The 13746-nt window shown below is 42.4% G+C and overlaps 2 protein-coding genes across 5 annotated transcripts in view; both read right to left on the bottom strand.

Annotated features, from left to right (window-relative positions):
- Positions 1–3: 3 nt before the first annotated feature.
- Positions 4–8455, bottom strand: exd2 (exonuclease 3'-5' domain containing 2). 2 transcript variants are annotated; one of them, XM_067614967.1, is made up of 10 exons: positions 8322–8455; positions 6237–6307; positions 5452–5909; positions 4735–4991; positions 4507–4633; positions 3443–3753; positions 3230–3336; positions 2498–2633; positions 1949–2317; positions 4–1609 (listed from the first exon to the last, which is right to left on the bottom strand). In XM_067614967.1, the coding sequence occupies exons 3-10, from the start codon at positions 5860–5862 to the stop codon at positions 1393–1395; spliced, it is 1935 nt and encodes a 644-aa protein (XP_067471068.1). In that variant the 5' UTR covers positions 5863–5909; positions 6237–6307; positions 8322–8455; the 3' UTR covers positions 4–1392. The 2 variants fall into 2 exon arrangements, with proteins under 2 accessions (XP_067471068.1, XP_067471069.1); XM_067614968.1 differs by having other exon boundaries at positions 5467–5909.
- Positions 8456–9546: 1091 nt separating this feature from the next.
- Positions 9547–13746, bottom strand: part of numb (NUMB endocytic adaptor protein) — a 42989-nt gene continuing 38789 nt past the window's right edge. For 2 of the 3 annotated variants that reach the window (XM_067614963.1, XM_067614964.1), the window contains 3 exons: positions 13359–13502; positions 12531–12680; positions 9547–11986 (listed from right to left, as the gene is read on the bottom strand). In XM_067614963.1, coding sequence (XP_067471064.1) covers positions 11232–11986; positions 12531–12680; positions 13359–13502 — 1049 coding nt within the window. In that variant the 3' untranslated portion in view covers positions 9547–11231. The remainder of the gene's footprint in view (positions 11987–12530; positions 12681–13358; positions 13503–13746) is intronic. The other variant, XM_067614965.1, reaches the window with a different exon arrangement.

The raw sequence follows: 13746 nt of genomic DNA, 5'->3' as shown, positions 1-13746 counted from the left end.
AAACTGGAGGTTTAATACAAACATGACTTTTTTATTATTTGTATCATTCACAATTTAGGAAAACAAAGACAGCTTCGGGGCTTACATCTGAGCAAATATGAACAAAGACAAAGCAGCTGTTTTCATAATTTAAAGTCTCATATGCTGTAAATAAATTTATCACACTCAAAAGATGCAAGTCTGCTTTGCAAAGGGGGGCGGGGGGGGGGGGGGTTAGTGTTAAAGGTAATTATTATAATCACTCTCAGGAGTTGGCACCTTGTTTTTTTTGTTTCCCTCCACTGTGCAGTTTGGATTCTGTAAAAAAACGACGTCGTGATGAAACCGCTGTAAACTGAAACGAGGTCACGTCCAGACGCTGCGACGAGTCTCCGCTCAGGTTTTTGGGGGGGGATTAAGAGGCACATTAAAACATGAGCCATGAAGATTTCCCAAAACCGTCGGGAGAATCAGCAGCAGGACGTTTCAACATCAGGAGTTTATTTGATCAACTGAATGAGCCAACTTTGGTCAGCATCGGTCTCCCGCTGCAAAAAACAAACTGAAACCTTGAGACGGACGAACACATTCAGGCCCAAAGGCACCTCAACATGAAGCTCATCTTCTAAAAAAAGGAACAGGGCAAAGATGAAATCTCATTTCAAGATGCGTCTGGGAAACTCATCCTTTTTTCTATTGACTTAAAACAGACAATAGGCTGAAAACAAAAGCAGGAGGGGAGCGCCAAATAATTTAAGGTCATATTAAAATGACCCTCTCTCTGCAAAGCAAATCATTTATTCCCAGACTGATAGAGGTAATAAGCTGCTAACCTGCAGGGGGGGTGTTGGGAGTTTTCATTAAATTTAGGGGGGGAAATTAAGAGCAGGCTGCAGCTTTTTCTAAAAATCAGTTCGTAAATCCATTTTCAATATCTTTTTTTTCATAAATAATTATACATTTTCCTTAATAGAAAAAGTGTCCATATGCAATCACATGACGTCCACCATGGCGTTGTTAGTGAAGTTAGTGTTTATCAGATTCAGTGCTGGCTTTCCTCTCCGCGGGGAGAGTCTCTCTCTCTCTGCTTGAATTCATTCGGGGGTCCAGGTGGAAACCTCGCAGCGTCTCACTCGGCGCTCCGGTACGCTGCGTACATCGCAGATCAGCGTGTTCACTCATCACGACCTCGTTAACACCAGAGTGAAAACTTGACAGCAGCCACATGCTGGCGACAACTCGGACTCGTTTTGGTAGATCAGTGCTTTCATCCTGACAGGTAGAACAACAATCTCTTCTGTCCTAAAAAAAAAAAGCAATTTGGCTTGTAAAAAAGTGAGAGTGGCCGCTGAAGAAATCAAGCTTCCTGTCCCGTTCTGTAGCTGCTTGTGTCCTTTGCGTGGGGACCGACGGTCAGTTGAGTTTGATGGGCAGGTCCTCTCCGTACTTGCGGAGGAACTTGCTGTGGTTGTGGTCGACGGACCAGAGAGGAGGAAGGTGGCGTGGGTGCATGGTGGTGAGGAAGTGCTGTCTCCAGCGCCGCTCCAGGTCCATCAGGCCCCGCAGGCCCTGTTCAGCGTAAGCGTGCACCACCTTCAGGCCGTGAGGCACGTACGCCTCGTTGAATATCCTTCAGAGGAGAGAGGAGCAGTCAGAAGGTGAGGAAATGAACGTCCTTACAATCAAACTGATTCAGCTCTATACAGACTGCCTGCAAGCCAACAGATGAACACGAGCATCTTTATAAGCGCTCGACTGATGAATCATACAGAACGTTATCAGCCAATATTAGCAGGATGTTGTGGGAGTTGTAGTCCTTCATCTCTGTCCTTTTTAATTTTATGTAAAAGTGCTATATAAATAAAAAGGTAATTGTATTATATGTTGGCTGATTAGTACAAGAAATAGGAGTTCAGAAACACCAAAGATGTGTCTGAGGTAATACTGAAACAGTCTCCCCTCGTCTCACCTCGTCTCCAGACTGGCAGCCTGCTGCAGCGCCTCGTCCGTCAGCTCCTGCTCCTCGTTCATGTCGAGGAAACTTTTGATCAGATCCTGCAGCTCCTCTCGTCGCTGCTCCGGCAGTCCTTCCCCGGCGGTGAGCAGAGCCCGAGCCGCTGAGCGTACCTTCCGCCGGTCCGCGTCCTCCAGCAGGCGCACTCCCTCCTCGCAACCCTGAGGGGCGGCGAACTCTTCAGCCAGCTGCTGCTTCAGGAAGCTGTCGTGCACGTTGGAGGCGGCGTGGCAGCTGGTGCAGAGCAGCAGGATGTCGTGGGAGTTGTGGTCCTTCATCTCTGTGGGGAAATGCCGTCTGTATTCATGTGGCACGATGTTTTTCCTGCGGGACCAGAGCGAATTATGGATTAAATCAGATCCGTCATGTAATTATGATGCTCCAAAATGAAATAATCACCTTCAGAAAACATGATTCTTAGTGCAAAAGTGCTTTTAGAGCGCTGTCAACTGTCAATTTCAGATGAATGGAGATGAATTAAAATATATATGAAGCATGTCAAACCTAATATAGGAATCTGCTTTGCCGCAGACCACACAGAGGTTCTCCTTTGCAGTGAGATAATAGTCCTGCTGAGAGTCGGGACGTCCTGACGGCTCAAACAGCAGCCTCACAACAAAAGGATCTTCACTCTGGAGCACTGGGTCGGAAACAATGAACGTTATAACTTCAGGCAATGATCTGATTCTCTTCTGCATGACTGTCTTACAGTGAGAAACACAGCAGAGAGATTATTTACACTGCATTAACCAAAGCACAGAGTGACACCCAGTCTAAACCTTTACCATAATATTCTCACCACCTCAGAATAACCATCATGCCAGTGGATTGACAGTAGACTGAAAGCTACAACGTGCAACATTTTAGATTTGTTATCCTGTGTGCTTGTGCCAAAATGCCCTGTTTGACTGAGGCAGGCTTGTCAATGATGTTTGAGACATTTTGGACAAAAAAAATCAGTTGCTGTGGGTAAAGTAACTGACTTTATACTGCTATACTGCAGGAAGTCAATGAATTGAAAGCTCCAAGAAGACAAAGAGGAGCAAAGTTACAGCAGACAAGGTCTTTTTGAAAACATGGCTGTTCAACATCTGCTTCTTCAACACATGAAGGCTTCAAAGACACTGAATAAGGTGGGAATTTTTCCAACTGAATGGAAGAAAACGAGAAGGTTGCATGTTGTAGCTTAAAATATATTTTGTTTTTATTTTTAACACATGGAGTTATCTAGTGTACCTCCTATTCCTTTATCTAGGTACCATTTGGCTTTCTTCTTGTCGCAGGTACACAGAGGTTGGCCATCTGGAGCGTGGAGGAAGCAGTTATCGTAGAGAGGAGACTTCCTGTAACAGGCAAAGTGAGAGGCTGCTGAACCCAACGTTTTCCATGTCTAAAAGCTGATTCTGGATCAGCATCATTCAGGATTTATTAGCTTGTCTCCGTCCTCACCTGGCAGAATAGCCCACACCCAGCGGTTTCCTCTTGTTATTCTTTCGAGGGTCTGGGACTTGCTGATCTCCAGACTCTGGGCTTTCATAAACGGGCGGTTTCCGCGTCCGTCGTCTCCTTTCTCCATCAGCGGCCCTGTCGTCTCCATCTCCTCGGCCTCTGAAGGGCACATCCACCAGCCCCTGGCAGTGGGCAGCCAACTCGGAGTAAGAGCTCCCACTGGTAGAGGCGGGACCGGCTTCAGAGCGGAGGCCGAGGAGATGGAGGAACAGAGCGATGGAAACTTGGGCATCTCTGGCAGCATAAGTCATCTGGGGTGAACAGATAAAGATTTAGAAAAGAAGGAGAACAGCACAAACTGAATGCATCTGTTGATACCACACTAGTTTTCCCCCCAATCTGAATCTGTATTTCAGGTTTTCCTTATAACGATTTCCTCATTGTTGCCAAGCATAAAAACCACAGGAGTCAAAGTAAAGTAAAAACGTTGTAGGTAATAGTGATAGAAATAGAGTAAAGTTATAGGTTTATGTAATGATTACCAGGTTTAGTCAATCAGAGCTGTAACAAATTCAGTGTTTCATCACTGACTTTATGGACAAAAACAGCATCAAAACTTGATCCAGAGTCTGAAAGTGAATTAATTCAAGCTGCAGATTGTAAAATCTGTTTTCTTTCAAACTTTTAGCTCCCACTCAAACAGTGATGAATGTAACAGTATTTTAAACTATGTTTGGATTTTTCTTGCCAAACGCTCCTGGGGAGTAGCAGTAAACTTTTCAACTAACATTTTCATTTACACAAGCTCGTACGTTTGTATTGGCTGTACTTCATCATTTATATTAATGTTTCAACCTGAAGAGTTTCATGTCAGTGCTCCAACTGTCAGTCACCAGACGTTGTCTGTGGGGAAAATGATTTGATTTCCAGAACCGGGGGCGCCTGAAATAACTCGGCCCACTTCACAACTCTATCTTTAAATTGTTGACTTTGACGTTGAAGTAGAGCTGAAAAGTAAAAAGTATGAAGAATGTGAAGAGCGCTGTAATACAATGAATCACTACCTGCTCCAGCGACAACTGATCTGCCTCCCAGTCACTGCAACGCAGCTCCAGAGATTTATCTAAAGATACATTCAACAGATCTGCAGCCAGAGACTTCAGGCTGAGGCCGTTATTTACAGTAGCTTGCCTGAAAATAGAGACAGAACAGGAAAGGATCATTTTCAATTGATTTATATCTTGCAAAAATGTGAAAAACATCAAACATGAGCAAACACTCATCCTCTGTACCTCTGTCGTAAGGCCAGATATCGCAGGTCAACCGTGCACGTCAGCGACAGACCGTAGTCACGCGTCAGACGCTTGCCGTCTTCATAGCAGCCGACGCCGACTTTCAAAATGTGAGGGTCGCGCAGGACTTCCACTAAACTGAGTGGGAATTGCTGCTGCCCGCTGCGGAACGCCAGCAGCCTCACCAGGACACACAGACCTGAATGCGAGGCCATCTGCACCAGAGAGACCGCGGAGGCTCGGCCCTTCACTGACACCTGCAACAGGAAACAGCAGCGAGGTCAGACAAGACCACAGGAAAGCTGAAATGCTAAAAGAAGGATGTTCTTAAGGAAAATTCCACCCCTCTGACAATAGATTGGTACTGGTATCACTCCCTCTAAGAAGGATTTTTCCCTGTATCAAGATTCAACGTTTAAAAAAGAATGATTTGGGTGTTTAGGACCAATATCAAAGCAAAAATCTGCTGCTGTTTCAGATAATTGAACCAATCTTATTGTCTAAATGCCTGCAGCTAACAATCATCATAATGTTCAATTAATCTGCTAAGTCAACTGGCTGTTTGTGCCATTAAATGTCAGAAAAAGTGAAAAATACTACTAATCGTTGCAGTTCTTGCTGTTCCAAAGGTAATTTCTAACAAATAAACCTAAAAAGCTCCAGTTCAGGGTGGATTTTTCCTCTTTGTATTCTAAAACATGCAAAGGTATTTCTTACGCCGTTGGTCTTTACCCATTCACAGTCAAGCCCCAGCACAGGGACGACTGAGAGCTCCTTTTGCATCAGTGGCCACAGCTGCTGCCATTCCTCTTCAGAGCTCACTATCACCGGTTTCACCCCCAACAGCTGTTCATAAGACGGTATCTGTACAGCGGGGGGCGGCTGTGCGGTCTGACACTCCACCGCCTTGAATTCCTTCTCGAGAAGACGCGGCGGCTGGGCGTATTGATGCTCTACGGATGTTAATTCGTTTCCCACGGGACATGGAGCTTCCACAGGATCGGCCACCTTCTGGATGGAAGGCAGCCTCTTCCTTTTTGTACGGTACACTCGCCATATGAGCAGCCCTCCTAAGGTCGCCCCCAGTACTGTTGTGATGACCACAGTTAAAGGCCCTCGTTGAGACATCTTGAACTGTAGTGATCTTCGGCAGGTTGAAAAGTGCAAACCTACGGCTGAAACACATAACCAAAGTTGTCTTCAGTGACTTGATTTCCATGTCCAAACAGTTCATGCATCATATTCATATCAAGCAATATAACCTTAATCACGTTTACCTGCCTGTTGTGCAATAACTGTTCACTAATGCCTGCCCACGTGCAATATTATAAGCTCAAAAACTGAGTGCAGCTACTTTTATACACTTTTTTTATACTTTGTCTACTCTTTTTATTTATTAATTTATACCTTGAGGGCTGCAAAGCAAATTTCATTGTACTGGAAATGTACATTGACAATAAAGGCATTGTGTTCTATTGTTGTAAAGATAACTGATGTTTTACCTTTCCTGTGTCAGTGGGCTTCCATGTACATCTGCCTCTGTTGCTGTGATCTGAACAGACACTGCATCTCTCTGCAACAAAAGAAAAAAGAATGAAACATTTCCGGTGTTTATTCATAAACATACAGTAACAGTAAAGCTTTATTATGATTATCCAGCTGTAAATTCAACAGTAGTGGGACAGTAAAGCATTTTAAATCCAAAGTTTGTTGAAATATGAAGTTTGCAGATGATTAGTGTTGTGATCCCGTTATGGGGGAATAATTCTGGTCACAGTCCAGTGGCTGATGATTTTATTCAATGGTGTGATAACTGCTTTTTAAAACTGAACATAACTAAAGAAACCCAACACTTCTGTTTAGACTGTCAATGAACAGGTTCAGTCCTACAAATATTCTGTGTGCTTTAATTAATAATCTGCTGACAAAGACAATCTGTACGAAAAGCTCAGCAACAATTACACTTCTTTCAAAGGTTAAATTGGTTTAACGTGTGTGAAAACTGATGACACATTTCAGCAGTTTCATGTCAGTCATTCATCAACTTTTCTGTTGTTGCTTGGGTTTTTTAATCTCTCTGCAGGTAACTACCAGATCCATATCATATTTTCTGCAAGAGAGCGATTTCAAACACTTTATTAGTCAATTTAGAGTCTTCTTTCCCTCCTCTGTGTGGAGAGTTTGTTCACATGTGAGAAGCTGAGAGATTCAGATCACCTGGTCTAACAAAGTAACACACACTTTTGTCTCTCATGCCATCAAACTCCTAAATGTTCAGGATAAATCCACTGATGATAAGTTGTTTTAACTCCACTGGTTGGGTTGGATAAAGACGATGGTTGGATTTATTCCAGGTTTTATGTTATTGCTGTCACTGAATGCTTATGTGAGCTTGTATGATGGTTTTTAGTATGCGGTTAACACATTTTAAACAGTTTTATGTATTTCGTTGTGTTTTATGTCCCAGTATCTTTGTGTTTTCTGTGTTTCACTTATCTGTAAGACAAAATCTCTTCTTGGTGTCTGTGACCCATCAAATTATGTGACCCGATTAGGAAATACGGCTTTTTGCCACTGCAGATGTTATTTTATCACAATCTTTATTTAGATAGCTGTTATCAAAACACAGTGCTTCTACAGTATTTCGATAGGGTCACATATTTTGTTAGTGGTTCTGTGTAACTGGCCAGATTCTGTGGTGCTTAAGAAGATTAACAACATGAAAAAGACCAGGATCGACCAGACATTGACAGGTGAGGTGTATAGGTTACAGTAAGTTTATAGCTGTAAAGTTTGTGACCTCTCTGTATCTATTGGGTCTTTTTTTTCTGTGCAGCTTTTAACATTACTGATCCTCTAAATACTGTGGATGAATCATGTTTAGTAACAGCTAAACTAGGATTAAAAACGTTTGTTCTCTACGACAATATGATGCTTGTTCTCTATACATCTCTATTAAAGACCCATTTTATAAATGGCTTTAAATTAGAGTTTTTCTTTATGTTTTGCTTAATTTATTTATTCATTTATTTAAAGATTTGTATTCACTGTCTTTCTATTTCTTGCCTGCACTGAACTTATTCTATTTTGTAAGTGAACTGTGCATTTTCTGTTTTTATGTCTGTGAGGCACTTTGTAAGCTTGTTTTTGAAAATGTGTTATATAAATTAAGGTTATTATTCCTAGTTGGGTCACAGAATCTGCTAGGTTACAGGATTTTGTGCAACACCGGTCACAGGTCAAGTTGTGTCACGTTAGCTAACTTACACGCTAGCTTGCTAATGTTGATCTCGCCAAATTAACAAGCCAGCTGCTGGTTTATAAGTGACGTTACATCAAACACGAGCGACAGCAACGCTTCTCACACTGATGACACACATGAATAATTAATCATTAACTGCAACGAGCCTACATTTAGCTCTCAGCTCGCGTGTGTGTTGTCTTTTAGCCGCTACAGCTAGCTGACCGGCTAACTCTCTTCGTTAACACAGCGGCTCACACAGCCAAGTGTCGTTAGACTGAATTAGACACTTAACTAAAAGCAGAGCCGTCCTTTTGTATATTAGTAGATGCATTCTGGAGCTTACCTTTACGTTTTAAACCAACACAACGCCAGTTTCTCACACATGTACACTTGTTTCTCTTTACTGAGCTGTTCCATGTCTTCCGGGCTGTTTTTATAACGGTGGTGCTGCTTCACGGCGCAGAGCTGCAGCTGCGCCGCCTGCTGGACGGACGGAACAACAACATCACTGCAGGTCCACTAGAAACTTACAACTGCTTGTTTTCATCTCAGTTTGTCTAAAAATAGAGATTAACACTGGTGGAATGTAACTAAATACATTTATTCCAGTACACATTTGAAGTACTGGTACTTTACTTGAGTATTTCTATTTTATGCTACATTTATTTACGGATAGATAGATATTCTTTTTTTTTTTTTAAGTGTGTTATTCACTTTGAGCTACATTAGTGTGTGAAAGGTGCTAAATAAATAAAGTATTATTATTAAAAACATAATTCACTTATAAGATGCAGTGCTACTACTAGTCATCTACCCAAAGTGTCTAAAATTGGCTCCATATTGAACTACAACATTAAAATACTCTTACATGTATTTGTTAGTGATAAAAACAAACAATATACTAAAATAACACTCTACAAGAAGCCAGTCTGCATAATGAGTACTTTTACTTTTGATACTTTGAGTACATTTTGGTGATAATATTTACTTTTACTAGAGTAACATTTTGTATTCAGGACTTTTACTTGTAATGAAGTATTTGTCGACTACAGTATTTCTACTTTTACTTCAGTAAAGGATCTGAATACTAATTAATGTTACTCTACATGCTTCTGCAGAGTTTTGTCAGTGATGTCAACACAAACTGAACAGCTGTAACATTTCCCTCCATTTAATTCTATCTCTTGATATTTGTTCAATACTTTACAGGTAATTATATCATGCATGTGTTTATACTAGAGCTACTTTTTCATTTTAAATAAATCTGCCAATTATATTCTGATTATAGTTTAGACTATGAAACATAAATAAACAGTGATATAACACCCAGCAACATCGCAATGTCTTCAAATTGCTTGTTTTGTCGGACCAAGAGTCCAACCCCCTAAGATTTTAAATTTATAATCATATAAGAGGAAAAAAACAGCAAATCCTTACATTTGAGTCGAGGGAAACAGTGAATGTTTGGAATTCTTGTTTGATGAAAATTAGTTAAAACAGTTAATTGATTATCAAAATAGTTGTCAATTAATTTTCTGTCGATGGATTAACAGAATAATCCTTTCAGCTCTAGCTTGTACCACAAGAAATGGTACCAGTTTAATCATCAGCGTTAATACATTTCATTATACATTGTATACAAAACATGACAGTATTCATTCAAAAACACAGACCATTATTTTCCTCTACCACCATCAATTTATTCAATCTTTTAGCTTCAATATTTCTCCAAAGAAGTGGAATAAAGTAATGAAATAATTACAAAATGGAAAAATAGATCAGAGAATAGATCATATTCACAGGTTTGATTTAAAAAAATAAAAACATGACAGAGAGAAATCAGACAGTGAGAGATGAAACCGTTTTTATCTCCCTGTAGTTTTCTGCTGACCATCAGAACCGCAGCAGGCTAACGGAGGTCAGGGCGGGTCAGCGTGGACTTCGGCCACAGCTTCTCATCTACTGCAGCACCACAACTGACTAACCCATGTTGATCAAGGTCACCTGTGAGGTCAAATCATCTACTTTAGTGCTTGTGCAAAATAAAAATTTAGAAATCAACTACTTAAAAAAAAAAATAATAATAATAATAATAATACAAGAGGTGGAGAAACCGGAGATGACACATCCTATTGTGTTAAATAAAAAAAACAAGATCGTTACCACACAAAAAAGAATGACAATGAAGAGAGAAGAAGTAAAATGTTAAGTACTGATGTGTACTAAACTATTAAAACTGAGCACAGGTAAGAGAGGCAACCAGTTGGGCACCACCACCATTGCTAGGTCCACATTGATTGTTGCTGCAATGATACCCTATTTACAGTGAGATGCTGCACATCCAATCACAGGATGCAATAATAGACGACAATAAAGAGATTTTTCTTCAAAAATAAAACAAACAAACCCCACAAAAGTAAAGCAGCTGTCCCTTCACAAAATCTCTTTACATCACATTAAAAATTAGCACTGCTGTGAGCTGTGTGTACAGTATAGATTCTTTATAGATATATATATATATATATATTTATGTATAATATATACGGTCATTTCTTGTATACACGCACATAAACTTGTCTCATTGTAGCTAGCCTCTGCCTTTGGCAAGATTACTTACAACTCTTCTGTTAGATTCCAAAGCTATTTAAAATATACTTAATGCATAAAAATAAAGATTTTGGCATTGTCTCACTCTATTCTTCTGATTGGGAAGTTATTAAGGAGAGCTTCTCATTGGGAAGCTGAGTTCTCTCAGTGCTGCAGTTCCTCTGCCAGGTGAGGGAGGTCTTGTCCTGTCAACAGGGGGTGCTGTGAGCTAGACCGAGCAAAGGGGGTCAGGGAATGGTAGCTGCCCCCGGGTGGGTAGTGGGGGCTGACAGGGGGCTGGGTGTGGCTCGGCACAGATATTCACACAGGGTAACGACGACCGTGCGCTCCACAGCACAAACAAAACAATACAGACAATGCTAATGAAATGCCCGGGGAGTTGCACCCTTGTTAACAGCAGCCTGTTTTGTTTTTTTCTCTCCCCTCGCTGCTGTGCAGAGTTCTGCTCCCTGTTGATTCACCCGCTGCTCTCAAGTGTCTCCCAGTTCTTTTCAGCCCTGCTGAGCTTATCCACTGAAACAGAGAGGGAGGGAGGCAGGAGGACATTCCCCTCTCTACTGTAGTCAATCACCCACCTGCTCGATCAACTGGCTCGATCAAAATGGCCTCCGTGTTGTCCGGTACTTTCTGATCTCACACACAGTCTTCAGAGCTGGATCTCAAAGGTCTTGTGCAGCTCGGTGGAGAAGGGATTTGTCGGGGAGGGTGTGGTGCGCTGGCGTGAGCGGCTCTCCAAAGCTGCCCACTGGGCCTCGAAGGCATCTTCCTGCTGCTGTGATGGAGGCTGGGTGGCCGGAGAGGATGGAGCGAGTTGGGAGGGAGCGGCCCAGCTGTCTGCTCCGTTAAAGGTCACACTACCATTGGATGGCTGGAGGGGAGCAGGGATCACTGCAGTGGACTGCGGGGGCTTGATGAACGGGCTGATGTTACCGACAGCCTGGGCATCGTGCTGGGGTGTCGTGGAGGCAGGGACGGGGAACGGCTGGGGTTGCGTGGCTGAGCCGAACACATTAGCCACCATCTGCGAAGGAGTGATGCCGACCACAGGCACGCTGGGCTGAGGGAACGGCAGCCCATTGGACATTGGGTAGGAGGTTGGAGCCTGAGCGTGGAAAGCAGGCTGGCGAGGGGGCAACATGGGCACCGCTGGGGGCAGAGAGGACACGAAGGCCACCGGGGGTACAGGCGCCACGGGTATCGGCACAGGAGCAGTGAACGGCTGCGTGGGGGGCGAGGCTGCTGCCATGATTGGATTAGGCTGCGGGGCTCGGACAGACTTGGAGACTTCTTCTAACCACCGGTCTGCTTCTGATGGAGTGCGTTTGTGGGAGGGCATGGCTGGAGAAGATGTTGGGGGAACTACAATCACTGGAGTAGGGGATGACCAGTCACTTCCTGTTGCTAGAAAAAGGTCACAGAAAAGGCACAAAGTGGGTGTATACACATCAAACAGACATTTAAAAGGGATAAGTACAGACACAGTAATACAATCAGAAACAAATACTGATGAATATTGAATATTAAGTGTGAAAAATATACAAATAACAGCAAACATTTCCCCATTTTACAGGGCAAATATGGCACAAAATCTCTTACTGGTAGCTGGATTTTGTTACATTCAGACGGAGCTGAAGCTTCATATTTTACAGATAGATATAAAGATATTGAACTTCTTATTGAACTTTCCACCAGAAAGTGAAGATGTGTCCCAAAACTTTTGAACAAAATGTCTAATGTTTATTAAGTACAGTAACTTTGTGTCACCAACAACTTATTTGCATGTAGTTATTGTGTCCCACTGTCCAAAAACATCATGCAAGGATAAGAAGACCTTCAACTTTTACAATAACTCAAAGGTACATTGTAATGTCTCCATCATTTTTGGAATTCTAGTAGCATTTACTGTGCATCCTGTGACATGCACCCTCCCTGAAGAGCTGCTTACCTGGCTGTGCTGGGGCCGGGGCCCCTGCGGGGGTCTTAGCCCAGGGGTTAGTGTCTCGAGCAGGTAGAGCAGGGGGCAGAACTGAGTTCTGAACTGGGGGGTTAGCGGTAGCAGCAGCAGCAACAGAGAAGGCAGGAACTGTGCCGTTCACTACAGCAGATAAGAAACAGAAGCTAGTACAAGCAAGCTTGTGCGTCGGATGACATGAACTAACCGATGCTGTTAGACATGCATAATATTACCATGCAATTAATTAGCAGTCTTAACGAGTGTTAATCACACATAAAATAAATGTTATAAAACTATGGTATGAGAAAATGAGAGCATGCACACGTTCTCTAACAGGCAACGTCATCATCAGGTCACTGGAAGTCTATTCATTTCCTACAAAGCTGAATGACCAGGAAATTCAGCCAGACAGTGAGCAATGAATAAGACTGATGCCCAGAATAGTTGGCCACAGATAGCTTGTGGCTGCAGCAAACATCCATACATCAAACATCAGTGACTGTATGCTGCCACAGTTCCCGACTGATAATGACAGTTTGCCTGGCAACTGCAAAATGGATGATGAAGCTAATTATAGTCATTCTCCTCTTCCCAGGTATGTAAATGGAGTTAATTCTGCTTATTTTCAATTAATGCTACATAATTGGCACTTTCCAGCTAGAATAGATGAACTTTACTTCAATGATTCAATAAAATTCTCTGACAAAGAACACAGACGTCCAGAACAAAGTCAACCATCAACTAAGCTGCACACAATGTAGATATTAGTTACTCGTGTGCACACACGTGATATCAGAGGAGCTATTTTTTTTTTTTTACCTGGTGCCACAGGAGACTGCGGAGAGGAAGCTGGTTTGGGCATTGGTGCTGAGGTGAAGGGGTCCTCTGGGGGTCCGCTGAATGCTGTAGTGATCTGAGTACACAGCGAACTGATGCTGTCACTTTCTCCTTCTACCTCAGGGACTGGAGGGGGGAGGCCAGAGAGAACGTTAAGAGAAGCAAACTTCACAGGAATAAGATAAAAGACATCACTCTGCTTGGAGAGAGAACATTATTCTGGTTCTGTCAATGTGTTCATGAAACTGTTCTTCTTTAAAAGTCTACAATAATATCACTAATTCAAAACATAGTATTTTAAAAACAAGACGACCTTCTTCCCTGATTCTACTTCCTGCTGTTCTGTGAATCCTTGTGAATAATCTAAACA

This window comes from Thunnus thynnus, chromosome 16, assembly GCF_963924715.1.
Source record: "Thunnus thynnus chromosome 16, fThuThy2.1, whole genome shotgun sequence".
Taxonomy (NCBI): Eukaryota; Metazoa; Chordata; class Actinopteri; order Scombriformes; family Scombridae; genus Thunnus; species Thunnus thynnus.
Note: the sequence above shows the minus strand (reverse complement) of the source record. Positions and strands in the feature narration are given on the sequence as shown.

Coding starts and splice junctions, on each gene's coding strand:
- exd2 (XM_067614967.1), bottom strand. CDS start 5,862: ATGTCTCAACGAGGGCCTTTAACTGTGGTCATCACAACAGTACTGGGG. Junction 3,754..4,506: donor ATCAGTTGTCGCTGGAGCAG/GTAGTGATTCAT, acceptor TGTTCACCCCAG/ATGACTTATGCTGCCAGAGA. Junction 2,634..3,229: donor CCTAGATAAAGGAATAGGAG/GTACACTAGATA, acceptor TTTCCGACCCAG/TGCTCCAGAGTGAAGATCCT.